Source organism: Rhinatrema bivittatum, chromosome 6 (assembly GCF_901001135.1).
Source record: "Rhinatrema bivittatum chromosome 6, aRhiBiv1.1, whole genome shotgun sequence".
Classification (NCBI taxonomy): Eukaryota; Metazoa; Chordata; class Amphibia; order Gymnophiona; family Rhinatrematidae; genus Rhinatrema; species Rhinatrema bivittatum.
In genome coordinates, this window is record NC_042620.1 from 208,225,825 (window position 1) to 208,240,983 (window position 15,159).

Below are 15,159 nucleotides of genomic sequence, written 5' to 3' on the forward strand. Positions count from 1 at the left end.
AGAAAATGGAAGATTAGAATCTACCGAATTGATCCAATGCACGAACACTTGAAAAAAAAAATCAGCAGTGCCTATCCTTATACATAATATTTTGTCAATATATCACCCCCAAAATATTACATACTTCCAAAATTCAGATTTATATACATATCGACATTCAAAATCAACGTATAAATATGCAATAGAAGGGGCCATAGATGACCCCCATGGGCACATTTTTTATTTGATAATACAATGTCTCTCCAAATTTAAAAAAAACTTTTTTTGAATGTAATATTAGCTAACTGATGTAAAACTCTTTGCTTACAACTTGATATCGAAGCCCGTTATAATGATTTCCAAATGATATCTCAAGCGGCATCCTGTGGAACATTAGTATACAGTGCAGAGATGTCTAACATAAATAACCTAGAGATAACTGGAGTAGGACTTGAACTTCTTTTTTGAAAAGTATTGGGAGCAAAATTGCACGTACTAAAAACCCAAAACTTTTCACCCAATATGAATCTCTTGCGACGCTGCACCAACGAAATACTTAAATAATGACCTTCATAATAGGCTATTATGAAGGTCATTATTTAAGTATTTCGTTGGTGCAGCGTCGCAAGAGATTCATATTGGGTGAAAAGTTTTGGGTTTTTAGTACGTGTAACATAAATAACCACCATTCTGCACATACTGCACCAATTTGTGATAGTTGTCGGATGCAATCAGATGTATCTTTGATGTAAGAATGAATTTTCAAAATATCTGGGCATAACCAACTGTCTATATATTTAGAGAGAGGCTCAAATAAAGAACCTATATTTGGCATAATAGGTCGACCAGGTGGAGATTGTATCGACTTATGAATCTTAGGTACCAAATATAGTACTGGAATTTTCGGATGTGGTTCATATAAATAGCCAGTTTTTTGTCAGTCAGTTTGGAATGTAATACATCTTGCAACATGTCGCATATTTCCTTTTGTAGCCTCTCTTTTGGATCTGATATTAGCTTCTGATAAATGCTATCGTCATTAAGCTGACGATGGGCTTCTATCAGATAATCATGACTATCTTGAAAACAATTCCCCCTCCCTTATCTGCTGCCTTTATAATTATAGATTGATCTTATTTCAAATGTTTTAGTGATAACCTCAGAATGTGTAAGGCTGTTATGAGATATACATTTAGTACATTCTAGAATTTGGATCTTGTGGATCAGGTGGGTAACCAATTTGATCTTTTTACAAACTTATTCTGAACATCAATTTTGGACTGATCCTCAAAAAAACTTAGCTATTTTTAATCTCCTAAAAAAAATTAAATAATTCAATTCTTGTCTGGAAGGCATCATATTTAGCCAATAGAATAAATGACAGTCCCAGATTCAACATACTTAAATTATCCTTACTAAGCATTCTTGAAGACAAATTGAAGACTGTAACTGAGTTTCATGCCCCATCTTCAAATGATGACTGGCTTGGAATGTTTGTGTTAGCAACGAATCCTGAGAGCGTTGATGCCAAGGTGTTCTGGTGTCTTGATTGTGAGATTGTAAAAAATGGACTGATTCTTTATTTGTATTAGTCTGCTTATTCTGGTTATTATTAGAAACACTTAAAGAGGGATCAGATGTAGTCTCAGAAAAAGATAGTTTTTTTTAATGATCGTTTATTGTAATTCTTTTCTTCCTCAGATCATTAATTCAAGGAGAAATAAGATTCCCCCCCCCCTCTATGTTTATCTATCGCCATCCATGGATAAATAAACCCTTTTGTATAATACATAGAAATGAAACAGAAATGACGGCAGAAGACCAAATGGCCCATCCAGTCTGCCCAGCAAGCTTCGCACTTTTTTTTTTCTCATACTTATCTGTTTCTCTTGGCTCTTAGTAACCTTTTGGTTCTATTTCCCTTCCACCCCCACCATTAATGTAGAGAGCAGTGTTGGAACTGCACCTAAGTGAAATATCTAGCTTAATTAGTTAGGGGTAGTAACTGCCGCAATAAGCAAGCTACACCCGTGCTTATTTGTTTACTCAGACTATGTAATTCAGTCCTTGTTGGTTGTTGTCTGTATATAGATTTACTTTTCTTCATTCCCCCTGCAGTTGAAGCAGAGAGCTATGCTGGATATGCGTGATGTATCGGTCTTCCTCCCCATCCGTTGAAGCAGAGAGCTGTGCTGGATATGTGTGAAGTATCAGGCTTATTTGGTTTGGGGTAGTAACCGCCGTAATAAGCAAGCTACTCCCCACTTTTTTGTGAATGCAAATCCTTTTTTCCACATTTCCTCTTGCTGTTGAAGCTTAGAGCAATGTTGGAGTCGCATTAACCGTGTGTATGTTTATTGAATAAGGGTATTATCTCCAGGTAGTAGCTGTCATTCCCGCGAGCCACCCACTCTTCATTCATGTCCTCTAGACTTTATGGATCCACAGTGTTTATCCCATGCCCCTTTGAAGTCCTTCACAGTTCTGGTCTTCACCACTTCCTCCGGAAGGGCATTCCAGGCATCCACCACCCTCTCCGTGAAGAAATACTTCCTGACAGTGGTTCTGAGTCTTCCTCCCTGGAGCTTCAAATCGTGACCTGGTTCTGTTGATTTTTTTCCAACAGAAAAGGTTTGTCGTTGTCTTTGGATCATTAAAACCTTTCAAGTATCTGAAAGTCTGTATCATATCACCTCTGCTCCTCCTTGATCACGATGGAATTTTTTCATTTTGACAGATTTAAGATCCGATCAAAAAGCCTCTAATTGTTCATTATATTGATTTAATTTCATATCTAATTTTCTTGCGTCGATCCGTCCTTAAGTATTTTCAATTGTTCCTCCAACTCTTGGCCTAATAATATTAACAACTCTTTTATTGTTTCAGCATTAAAAACTATTAAATCATAAGAGCATTTATTGAGGACAGAATTCCATTTGTTAACAAAATCCTCCTGGTCAGCGAATAACAAAGGTTCCTTTAACATTCTAAGTTCTCATGGTATTCTTTTTACTCAACAATATTCAGAAAGAGATGCCGCATGCAACTCCATCCTAATTATTTTTGTTGCAGGCCTCCACATCTAGGGTCTTTAATCCTGGCAGGCGAAGCAGTCCCAGATCAACTTCCTGTAGTTGCGGATGATCCGGTACATCCGACAGGTGTTCAGAGAGCAGATTCTCAACAAATTGGTCCTTGTTCAGACAGACAATCAGGTAGCTATGTGGTATCTCCAGGGTCGTGGGCTATCAAGAATGGCGTTCTCCTCAGGGCGGTGAACCTCCTTGGAGTAGTCAACATCCTTGCGGACTCCTTGAGCCGTGCCTTCCAGCCCCTCAAGTGGTTCCTCAATCAAGAGGTAGCGAACCGCAACTTTCGCTCATGGGGGACCCCGGACACAGACCTCTTTGCTTCCTCGGAGAACAGGAATGTGGATCACATCTGCTCTCTAGGCTGGATAAACAGGGGATTGGTGGCGGATGCTTTTTCAATTCACTGGGGCACTGGGCTGCTAAATGCTTACTCTTCCCTTCCGCTCATCTCAAAAACACTCCAAAAGCTCCAGCAGGACAGGAGTACCATGATCCTGATTACCCTCTTTTGGCCTCGACAAGTCTGGTTCCTGCTTCCTCAGGAGCTTGCCACTCGCTCCCCCCAATCCGGCTAGGGACTGCTCGAGACCTACTTTCCCAGGACCGGGGCAGACTTAGCCACCCCAGCTTGGATGTTGACTGGGTGACTGTACAGCTCTAGACCTTTCGGAGGGCATCCCGAGACCTGTTGGAGTCCAGAAAACCCTTCATGAGGAAATCATACAATCTCAAGTGGAAGCAGTTTTTGACTTGGTGTGTGGGGCGCGGGCTCAAACCCTTCTTCTGTTCCCCACCAAAACCTTTGGACTACCTGTTGTCCCTTTCCGAGACTGGTCTGCAGACCACATTGGCGAGGGTTATCTAAGTGCCATTGGGGCATACCATCAGGGTATTCTTTCTAGTTAGGATTTTAGAGCAGTGTACATTGTCAAGAGTATTTTCTATTGTAGATTAGGTCAATGGAATATATTACCTTTGGAGTTATGTTTAGAGGTAGATTATAAAGCCTTTCAAAAAATATTAAAAGCCTATTTGTTTATCCAGGTTTATTCAACTTGATTTCTTCTATTGCTATAAACTATTTTGGATGCAGTCCCACCAAGCTGATTATTTGTAATGCTGTAGATTGTATTTTATGTATGTTTTATTGATGGATGTTGTCAATTTTATTATGTGTTTATAATGTGTATGTGATAAGTGTAATTCACACTGAATATATTAGGATTTGCGGAATCTAAGGTATTTTAAATAAAATAAATGTATGATAGCGCAGGAGTGATCCTTGGCTTCAAGGAGGATGTCAGAGGACAGAAGAACCAGTCTTGACTCCAACCTTTCTCACCAAAAAACAAACAAACCACTTATTATTTAAAGAAAGAAAACAACAAAAAGTCTGATTACCTCAGCAGAATATTCAGGCATACAATTCTTTAGCTTAGTGTCTGGTGTTTTGTCCTCCCATCCTAGACCTCTATTTTTTTCTTTCTGGACCTGAGCTTTTATTCCCCTCTACAGGGAAATGCCTTGTGACTTGGATTTCCTCTCACAGTGGTTTTTAAGGTAGACTGGGTTAAACGACCTTTCTTGGTACTTTAAGGTGTTCTGAGGGTCTCTCTATCCTCCCCTTGAGCTCAACCTTATTAAGCTGAGTGCCTACTCTACTAGGGATACCTCCCAACAAAAAAAAATCAGTGCTCTTGTTTTTCTTTCCTGCCCTGTCCTGAGCATAGTTGGTGAAGTGCTGGAGGGCTAAAGCCACTTCATCACCTAGGCATTTGACTCCTTATTCCTGGCAAATCCATACTAGCTTTTGGTGGTCCATTACCACAGTGAACTTGAATCCAAGCAAATAGCATTAGAATACTTCTAGAGCCATTTTACTGCTAATGCCGCCTTCTGTATTACAGAATAGCCTTTCTCCCTAGGCAGTAGCTTTCTTCTGATGAAAGCAATTGGATGTGCCTGGCCCTCATTTTCTTGGACCAAGTGCTCCCAAGCCCACCTCTGATGTATCTATTCAGATGACAAACAACTGTTTCAAGCCAGGGCTCATTAAGACCAGTTCTGAGCAAAGGGTCTCTTTTCAATGCATGGAAGGCTTCTTCCAGTTCTGTGGACCAATTAACTTTCTCCGGGGCTCATTTGAGGACAGAGGAAGGTAGTGACCCAGTATCAGGACTTTCCAGTGTTTTAGCTCAGTTTGGGGAAAAGAAGAAATAGTTTTTGAGAAGATCTGGGAAGAAGTGCTTGGCTGCCCATCCGAAGGAACAACTAGAATTGCTTGTTCCAGAGTGGATCCCTCTCATCAGGGATTCGTCTGATGTAAAGAGAGTACCGAAGATCAACTAAGTGTGAGTAAAGAGCATTAAGAACATGAGGACATCGTTCAGGAGTCTTCGTCCTGGGGGGAGAGAGGTTTTGGACTCTGAGGGTCAATATTCAAAACTAAACATTTACTGCCTGATTCACTAAGGCTTTTCTCCCATTCTGTCTCTATGGGAAAATACCTTGATGAATCAGGTCCTTCAATGGCTAACTTATGAGTTGTTAGATGGATAACTTGTGAGCTATTCCTGCACAGACAGAGGAAAAGGAACTGTAACAAATGAGAAAATCTGATGCTGTGGATTGAGTTTAATTGTGCCATATTTCTACTAAACTTTTTTTTTTTTTTTTTTTTTAACATCATCAGTAAAGATATTTTGGACACTAACACAGTGGCTCCAGTGTGGTGTTTGGCACTTAGAGCACACACAGGAAAGGAAAGGTCCCCCTCTCCCATGGACAAGGGTATAACAATAGTCACCCCTAGCATGTCAGGTCTTGAAAAGGAAATCTTCTCCCATCCAGCAAAGAATCCAAGCCTTGTAAGTAAAAGACAATATTCTAGCTAGCCAGGAATGGCTCCAGCCCCGAAGAGACTATCAGTTCTTTTATGGCCCCATCAGTGTGCAGTCTGCACCTGGGGATGGGGTTACACAAAAATTACTTTTATTATTTACAGAAAGAAAATAGCCACAAATCTGCTTACTTTAGCAGTTTCTGATTCAAAAGTTAGGGTATTCAGCTATACAAAAGTCCACATTCAAAAGCATTTAACCCACTAACTCGGCAAGTTAGCAGACTAAATGACTATTTAGGAACATATCCGGCTAAATTTTAGCTGGCTAATAAGTTAGGTGGCTAGATTTTAGCCAGATAAATTAAGGGTGTTCCAGTGGTGTAACTGAGAGGAGTTGAGTTAGCTGGCTAACTTTAAGATAGCCTGCTATATTCAATAGTGTATGATATTGTTTGCTTTATTGTATGCCGCTTAGGGCTTTGTGTAAGTGGCATATAAATGAAATAAGCAATTAAATGTTACCAGTTTCTGTTGATTGAGATGGAATTTGTTGAAGTATATACCCAGTACATAGTTAATTTTGGCAAATAAAGTCCAAAATGGTCCCCATTTTGCCCAGCAAGGTGCTTAGGATAGTAACTGCTGCTCCATACAGGTACTTCCCATACAGAAATGTGAACTTTAGGTGTGCAAAGGTACCTCTTTTCTTTATTTTCATTCTCTAGCCATTAGGGATCCTCTGTGTTTGTCCCATGCTCTTTTGAATTCCTGCACCATTCTTGTCTTCACATCTTCTGCATCCTACAGCCATTCCATGAAGCATTTCGGTCTGCACTTCGAGTTAAAGAGCTGTAGTAAATTTTGAAATGATGTGCAATTTTGTTTCTTGGAGTGTATCCTGTACTGAACTTAGTAATTAGGAAATTTACATTTGTTGTATTTTTGGAGATTTGTTGTTTATATTTTGTATTATATATTTCTTTCTATATTTCAATTTATATATACATTTAAAAAAATGAAAAGACTGTTTTGATGTAAGAGCAATTTTATTTGCAAGACTTTCTGTAGCTCAATTCCAACCTGCCAGGGAGTAATAAGAAATTCAATCTGCTACTCAATTAGAGATAATGTTTTTGTGTTTGTGAGGCTTGGCTTATAGTGCTCAACAGAAACTTAAAGCTGGGTGAACTTTTGAAGGGCATTATATTACTCCAGATATAGCACAACAATGTTCTTACAAACCGATATGTGTATTTTAACCATCCTTTATGGGATCTGCAAGTACTTGTGACCTGGGTTGGCCACGGGGTTTGATGAACCTTGGTCTGACCCAGCATGGCATTTATGTTCTTATGAGGGGATCAAAGGGAAAGAAGCACAAACATAGACACTGACAGTCACGTTGGGCACAGGTGGATTTTTATACTGCAAAATCAGCAGTAAAACTTAAATGCTTTTGGTAAGCAGGGTGATCTGGTCAAATCTAACACTGGAGCAACTAAGGATGATAAATATCCATAATAGGAATAAAAAGAGATCTAGTTCCCTAGGTCTGTAGTTAAACAACTGAATTGTTTTCTTGTGTGTGACAACTCTGTTACTGGACTACCAGAATAAATCAGTGCGTTGCTGTAACTTGTGTTCCTTAAAGTTCTATATGTGAGCATTTAATAATTAGTAATCTCTTTGGTTGCAAATGTTCTATAAGTGGGGAGTGCCTAATTTGCTGTTGTGTTTATAGCCATTCTGTTGATGAGCAGTTATTCAATGCTTGTATTTTTTGTGTTTTATTCTGCAGTTTTGTAAACACCAGGAACTTGAGACTTTGAAAGATCTCTATAATCAAGATGATGATCACCAGGAACTTGGAAATTTCTACATGCGTTCCAGTTACATTTCAGAAAAGGCATGTTCCTTTTAAAATGAAAGATGTTAACTTCATGTACTAAAAGAACTATCACCAGTGTCACCACTTATGTCATGAGACATGTTGGACATACTCTGGACTTTACGCTCATCTGTGCTTGCTAAAAACAACCATTGGGCTTAAGCCAAACAAAAGCATACCCTATATACATACTATATCTTTACATGTCAAAGCTGGAAGATCATATTGAGGAATGGCTTTTGAATTTACATTTGTATCGTTCTTCTTTTTCATATAGAGAATCGAGGGAAGAGTTTCGGCACTGCAGAGTGCTGTTGATGAGTACGTCAAAGCCAAAAATGAGTTCGCCAGCAAGGTAAAGGCAAAATTGGGCCCAGGGGATTTTTCTCTGAGGACAAGCAGGATGGCAGTCGTCATGTGGCTGACATCATCAGGTGGAACCCGGCACAGGACTTTGACTTCAAAGTTTCTAGAACAGGGGTGGCCAACGCCGGTCCTTGAGAGCCACAAATTGGCCACGTATTCTGGATATTCACAATGAATATGCAAGAGAGGTTTGAAAAAAATGGAAGCAGTGCATGCAAATCTATCTCATGTATATTCATTGTGGATATACTGAAAACCTGACCTGTTTGTGGCTCTCGAGGACTGGAGTTGACCACCCCATTCTAAAAGCTTTGAGCTTGCGCTATTGGTCATGTGAAGCCCTAACCGCCTCCCTTCCTCCCAGTCAGGCCCCTCAGTCTTATCTTTTCTGCAGATCCTGAAAGTCACAGTTCATTATGTCATATAGCTACTGCAGTGCAAGTTTCTGGAACCACAGGAGTGGTTTTCTTGAGGGGCCCTGTGGATTTCTTTTTTCCCTATAGATATCTTTTTCTCTACTTTGTCTTTTCTTGTTTTTTACGTTTTATTTCTGTCACCCTCATAGTGCACCAGGTCCAGTACCCTAACCCGGCCTGGTTGAAGTTTTTTCCAGCCTTCGAGTTATTCTTTTTGCCTTTTAGTCTGATGCCCCAAAGGGCCTGTATTTCAGTAGACCTTGCTTGGTGAGGTGGTCAATGTTCTAATGGAGAAAGGTAAATAGTGGCGTGCCCCAGGGATCTGTATTGGGTCCACTGCTTTTTAACTTATTTATAAGTGACCTAGAGACAGGAACAATGAGTGAGGTGATCAAATTTGCCAATGATACAAAAATTATTTAAAGTTGTTAAATCACAAGAAGATTGTGAGAAATTGCAGGAGGACCTTGCAAGACTAGGAGACTGAGTATTCCAGTGGTAGATGACATTTAATGTAGACAAGTGTAACGTGATGCTCGTAGGGACAAGCAATCCAAATTATAGCTCTATAAAGCAAGGTTCCACATTGGGAGTCACCATCTAGGAAAAAGATCTAGGTTCCCTGTACGTACCAGGATCAGTCCAGACGGTGGGTTATGTCCCCCGTCCAGCAGATGGAGTCAGAACAGACTTCGAGGGACGTCACCAGTATAAGCCAGTGCTCCCTCTGCTGGAGCTCAGTATCTTTCTGACTCCAGCAGATGAGAGTTGGGGGATCCACGGTCTCCCCAGGCTGGTTGGATTCTTTTTCAGGATTTCTCTTTATTTCTTCTTCCAGGTTTTCTTGTCTTGAGCTATTTGAATCAAGTTAAAGTTAAATTCTTTGAAAAAAAAAAAAAAAAAAAGGTTTCTTGTTTGGAGGCGTGTCTTCTGCCTTCTCTCTTGCTTCCTTCTCTGTTGCTTCCTCCGTTTCTGGGGTAAGTTTGTTTTTGTTCCCCTGTGTTGATTTTTCCTTCCAGGTTTTTTTTTCTCTTCACAGGTTGTTGGTTCCCCGTGGTTGCCGGTGGGCCGGCTCCCACGTGTGGGCAGGCGATCCCGCGGCTTTGCGGCCTATTTTTCGCGTCCTCTTCGGCACTGCAGGGATCCCTTTGGCGGGTTGTGCAGGCCCTCCGGCCCCCCCGCGGCACCTCCTTAGTGCTCCTGGCCCCCCCCCCTGAGGTTTTTTTTTGCCGCTCCCGACGACTTTTTGCGAATGCCGCGGCCGTCTCGATGCGCGGCCTGCGGCGAGCCGGGGTCCAGGATTTCAAGGGAGGGGATCTGCGCGAGGTGCCTCCCGGGCGGGGAAGGCACCTCGCAGCCGGCAGACGTTTCTTCCTCTCTCCCCTCCCCCCGGCAGGGGCGGCGCGGGCCGGCTACTTCGCCGCCGTTGGCGGGAACGGCGGCCATTTTGCTTTCGCGGCACCTCGCTGCTGTGGAGGCTGTGACCGAGCGGAGGGATTTTCGGGAGGTCTCACCTCCGAATTTATCCCCGGAGGGGGGCTTGCCCGATCCTGGGCCTTCGGAGGTTCCTCCCTCGGACCCCCCTCCCAGCTTGCCTCGTTTTTCACCTGAGTTTATTCTACTCATGCATAGTGCGTACCTTCAGGGATTGGGGGCTCCCGGGGACCTGGCCCCTCGCCCTCCACCGGCAAAGACTCCTCGGGTGCCTGTGGCCCCTCCTGGGACGCCCCCTGACCTGGTCGGGTCGGTGGCCGGGGCTCCAGCCCCTCTTCCGCGTCCTCGGCCTGCCACGGGAGCGGCGGCACCGATCTCGCCACCCTCACCGGATCCCGCGGACCCTGCGCTCTCGGAACTCCCTTCCGAAGGGGATGACCCGCTGGCACTCCGGATTTTCCAGCGGGACGAACTGAATGATCTGATACAGCAGATCCTTTTGGAACTGGATCTTGATCCTCCTCCGGATCCGCCGCTCCCGGTGGCGCCCGCCGTCACCACATCGGCCAGAAAGGGGGACCCGGTTCTCGCTGCCCTTCGTCCCCGGCCTCGGGCATTTCCCATCCATGAGTCCTTCCTGCAGCTTCTCACCAGGGAGTGGGATACCCCTGAAGCCTCATTTAAAGTCACTCGGGCTATGGAGAAGTTGTACCCGCTCCCAGAAGACTTCTTGGATCTTATCAAGGTTCCCAAGGTGGATTCGGCCGTCTCGGCGGTCACCAAGAGGACGACGATCCCGGTCACAGGCGGCACAGCGCTCCGGGATACTCAGGACCGCAAGTTGGAGGTATTCTTGAAGAAGGTTTTCGAAGTCTCCGCCTTGGGCATGCGGGCTGTCATGTGTACCTCACTGGCTCAGCGGGCCAGTCTCCGGTGGGTGCAACAGTTGCTGACTTCTCAAGCGTTACCACCGGACGAAGCCGCGCAGGCTGACCGCCTGGAGTCCACGATAGCCTATGGGGCCGATGCCCTATATGATCTCTTCCGAGTACAGGCGCGTTCCATGGTATCGGTGGTGGCAGCTAGGAGGCTCCTTTGGCTCCGCAACTGGGCGGCGGATGCTTCCTCTAAGTCGAGCTTGGGGTCCTTGCCTTTCCGCGGAAAATTCTTGTTTGGAGATGACTTGGATCAGATTATCAAATCTCTCGGGGAGAATGCTGTTCACCGACTCCCTGAAGACAGACATCGACCCTCCAGGGCTTTTGCGGCTACCCGGACTAGAACCCGAGCGCAGAGACGCTATAGGTCGTACAGGCAGCCGGGGACCCGGGCTTCCTCCTCCTCCTCCAGACCCCAGACCTGGTCTCGGTCCTTTCGGGGGCGCCGCTCCGCCCGTGACGGCTCCGGACAGGGTCCTCCTCCACCAAAGTCGTCCCAATGATGCCAGATGCCCCCACTCCCCCACGCCCAGGATAGGGGGTCGCCTGGCGGATTTCTACGGGGAGTGGGTAAGGATATCGGCGGACCAGTGGGTTCTGGACACTATAAGGGACGGCTACGCTTTGGAGTTTGCCCGTACTCCCAGAGACCGGTTCCTCTTCTCCCCCTGTGGCTCGGACCTCAAGCGGGCGGCGATACAGCAGACTCTGGATCGTCTTCAGGGCATAGGAGCCATTGCCCCCGTCCCCTTCGGCGAGGTGGGCTCGGGTCATTATTCTATCTACTTCGTCGTGCCAAAGAAGGACGGTTCCTTCCGGCCCATTCTCGATCTCAAGGAAGTCAACAGGTCTCTGCGAGTCAGCCGGTTCCGCATGGAGACGCTGCGCTCGGTGATTGCAGCGGTTCATCGAGGGGAATTTCTGGCCTCCTTGGATCTGACGGAGGCCTATTTGCACATTCCCATCCTGCCGGCGCATCGTCGTTTTCTCCGCTTCAAGGTTCTGGGCCAGCACTTCCAGTTCACAGCTCTCCCGTTCGGTCTAGCGACAGCGCCTCGCACCTTCACCAAGATCATGGTTGTCGTCGCCGCGGCTCTCCGCAGGGACGGGATACTTGTCCATCCCTATCTGGACGATTGGCTGATTCGATCGAAGTCCTTTGCCCACGGACACGAGTCGGTGACCAGGGTGGTCCAGGTCCTACAATCCCTGGGATGGGTAGTGAACTTCGCCAAGAGTTCTTTGGTTCCTTCTCAGCGCCTGGACCTCCTGGGTGCCAGCTTCGACACGCTGCAGGGCAAGGTGTTTTTGCGTCCGGACAAGGCTCAGTCGTTGCGGGAGCTTGTCTGTCATTTTTCAGCTTTGCAGGAGCCCACTTCCCGGGATTATCTTCAGTTGCTGGGAGTGATGGCGTCCACCATCGATATGGTGCCCTGGGCTTTTGCGCACCTGCGCCCTCTGCAGGCGTCCCTCCTCTCCAGGTGGAAACCGGTGTCCCAGGATTATCAGGTGATCCTTCCTCTCCCCTCTGTCGCCAGGGACAGTCTGGACTGGTGGCTGATACCGACGAATCTGGCTCAGGGTGTCTCTCTCGATGTGCCCACTTGGGTGGTGGTCACTACCAATGCCAGCCTCGTGGGCTGGGGCGCCGTCTGCGACCGCAGCGCAACACAGGGAACGTGGTCCCCGACAGAGGCGACCTGGCCGATCAACCGTCTGGAGACCAGGGCGGTGCGGCTGGCACTACAGCGGTTCCTTCCCCTGGTCCGGAACAGGGAAGTACGAATCCTCTCCGACAATGCCACCACGGTGGCCTATATCAATCGACAGGGAGGCACGAAGAGCAAACATGTCTCCCTGGAGTCGACCCCCCTAATGGAGTGGGCGGAAAGGCATCTAGTCAGGATCGCAGCTTCTCACATCGCCGGAGTGGACAATATCCAGGCGGACTTTCTCAGTCGTCAACAACTGGATCCCGGCGAATGGGAGCTCTCCGCCGAGGCGATGCGGTTGGTGATTCAGCGGTGGGGCGCACCGCATTTCGATCTGATGGCCACGGCCGCCAACGCCAAGGCACCTCGGTTTTTCAGTCGCCGGAGGGAACGAGGCGCGGAGGGGGTGGATGCCCTAGCCCTTCCGTGGCCGACTCGTCGGCTGCTCTACGTTTTTCCTCCGTGGCCCCTGGTGGGCAAAACGCTCCGCAGGATAGAAAATCATCAAGGTCCTGTGGTTCTCGTCGCTCCGGAGTGGCCGCGCAGGCCCTGGTTTGCGGACCTTCTCCAGCTGGCGGTGGACGGCCCGCTTCGGCTCGGTCATCTTCCTCGGCTCCTGCGCCAGGGTCCAGTATATTTCGACCAGGCCGAACTCTTCTGTCTTGCGGCATGGCTTTTGAACGGCGCCGCCTTCGACGCAGGGGCTACCCTGAGGCGGTAGTTTCTACAATGCTGCGGGCCCGGAAGTCTTCTACTTCTGTTGCTTATGTGCGAGTTTGGAGAACGTTCGACGTCTGGTGTTCTTCCAGGGGGATCCGACCCACGGAGGCGTCTGTCCCGTCGATTCTGCAGTTCCTTCAGGATGGTCTGGATAAGGGACTCGCCTATAATTCCCTACGAGTCCAGGTGTCGGCCCTGAGTTCCTTCGTGCGCGCGGATGGCTCTCTTCTCCTGCAACCGGACGTTGCCCGTTTCCTCAAGGGGGTCAAACATGTGCGCCCTCCTGTCCGGGATCCTTGTCCCTCCTGGAGTCTCAACTTGGTGCTTCGAGCCTTGTCCGGGGCACCTTTTGAGCCGATACGTGGGGCGACCCTCAAGGATCTGACTCTAAAGGCGGTCTTCCTTGTGGCCATCTGCTCTGCGCGTCGTGTCTCGGAGCTACAAGCGTTATCTTGCAGGGAGCCTTATCTCAGGTTCACGGATTCCGGAGTCTCCCTGCGCACCGTACCTTCCTTCCTTCCGAAGGTTGTCTCGTCTTTTCACTTGAATCAGACGGTGGAACTTCCGTCCTTTGGACCCAGCGAGCCTAAGTCTCTTCGTTTCTTGGATGTCAAGCGCACCTTGCGTCACTATCTGGAGGTGACCAATGATTTCCGGCTCTCAGATCATCTCTTCGTTCTCTGGTCCGGTCCGAAGAAGGGGCGTCAGGCCTCGAAGACAACGATTGCACGATGGCTTAAAGGAGCGATCTCTGTCTCCTACATTGGAGCTGGCCGTCTTCCGCCTAGCGGGGTTATCGCTCATTCCACCCGCTCGCAGGCGGCGTCCTGGGCGGAATCTCGCTCCGTCTCCTCCCAGGAGATCTGCCGAGCAGCGACGTGGAAGTCGCTGCATACCTTTTCACGACATTATCGACTGCACCTGGCGTCGTCCTCCATGGGACACTTTGGTGCCCAGGTTCTCCGAGCAGGGCTTTCAGGGGCCCACCCGGTTTAGGGAAGCTTTGGTACATCCCACCGTCTGGACTGATCCTGGTACGTACAGGGAAAAGAAAATTATTCCTTACCTGCTAATTTTCGTTCCTGTAGTACCAAGGATCAGTCCAGACGCCCACCACTCTGGGATCTTTCTGCTTCTGCTCGGTTCTGATGCCTGTCGATATCTTCTATTACCTGCTGTTTGTGCCTTGTTTCTGTGTTGCACAGCTCTCTACAAGTTGGGTTCTTACCGCTCGTTGGCGGTTCATTGTTATTGCAGTTCAGTGCCTGTCTTTCAGGTATGTTGAGTAACTTGATTCAATCCCTTTCGGGTCCTTTGGGCTTTGCTATACGGGATACTGAGCTCCAGCAGAGGGAGCACTGGCTTATACTGGTGACGTCCCTCGAAGTCTGTTCTGACTCCATCTGCTGGACGGGGGACATAACCCACCGTCTGGACTGATCCTTGGTACTACAGGAACGAAAATTAGCAGGTAAGGAATAATTTTCTTTTATTGTCATGGATAATATGTTGAAATCCTCTGCTCAGTGTGCGATTGCAGCCAAGAAAGCAATTAGAATGCTAGGAATTATTAGGAAAGGAATGGAAACTGACCGAGGGTGTCATAATACCTCTGTATCTCTCCAGGGTAAGAATGCATCTTGAGTATCGTATGCAGTACTGGTCACTGCATCTCAGAAAAGATATAGTGGAATTAGAAAAGATACAGAGAAGGGTGACTGTAGTATCAAGTGGTCAGGACTAGCCAGAGAACAGACTACAGGATGGACTCT

General features: G+C 46.9%; 1 protein-coding gene across 1 annotated transcript in view; it reads left to right on the forward strand.

Annotated features, from left to right (window-relative positions):
- VPS16 (VPS16 core subunit of CORVET and HOPS complexes) overlaps positions 1-15,159 on the forward strand; it is a 245,123-nt gene that overhangs the window by 192,113 nt on the left and 37,851 nt on the right. The window contains exons 19-20 of the mRNA XM_029606500.1: positions 7,712-7,819; positions 8,079-8,156. Coding sequence (XP_029462360.1) covers positions 7,712-7,819; positions 8,079-8,156 — 186 coding nt within the window. The remainder of the gene's footprint in view (positions 1-7,711; positions 7,820-8,078; positions 8,157-15,159) is intronic.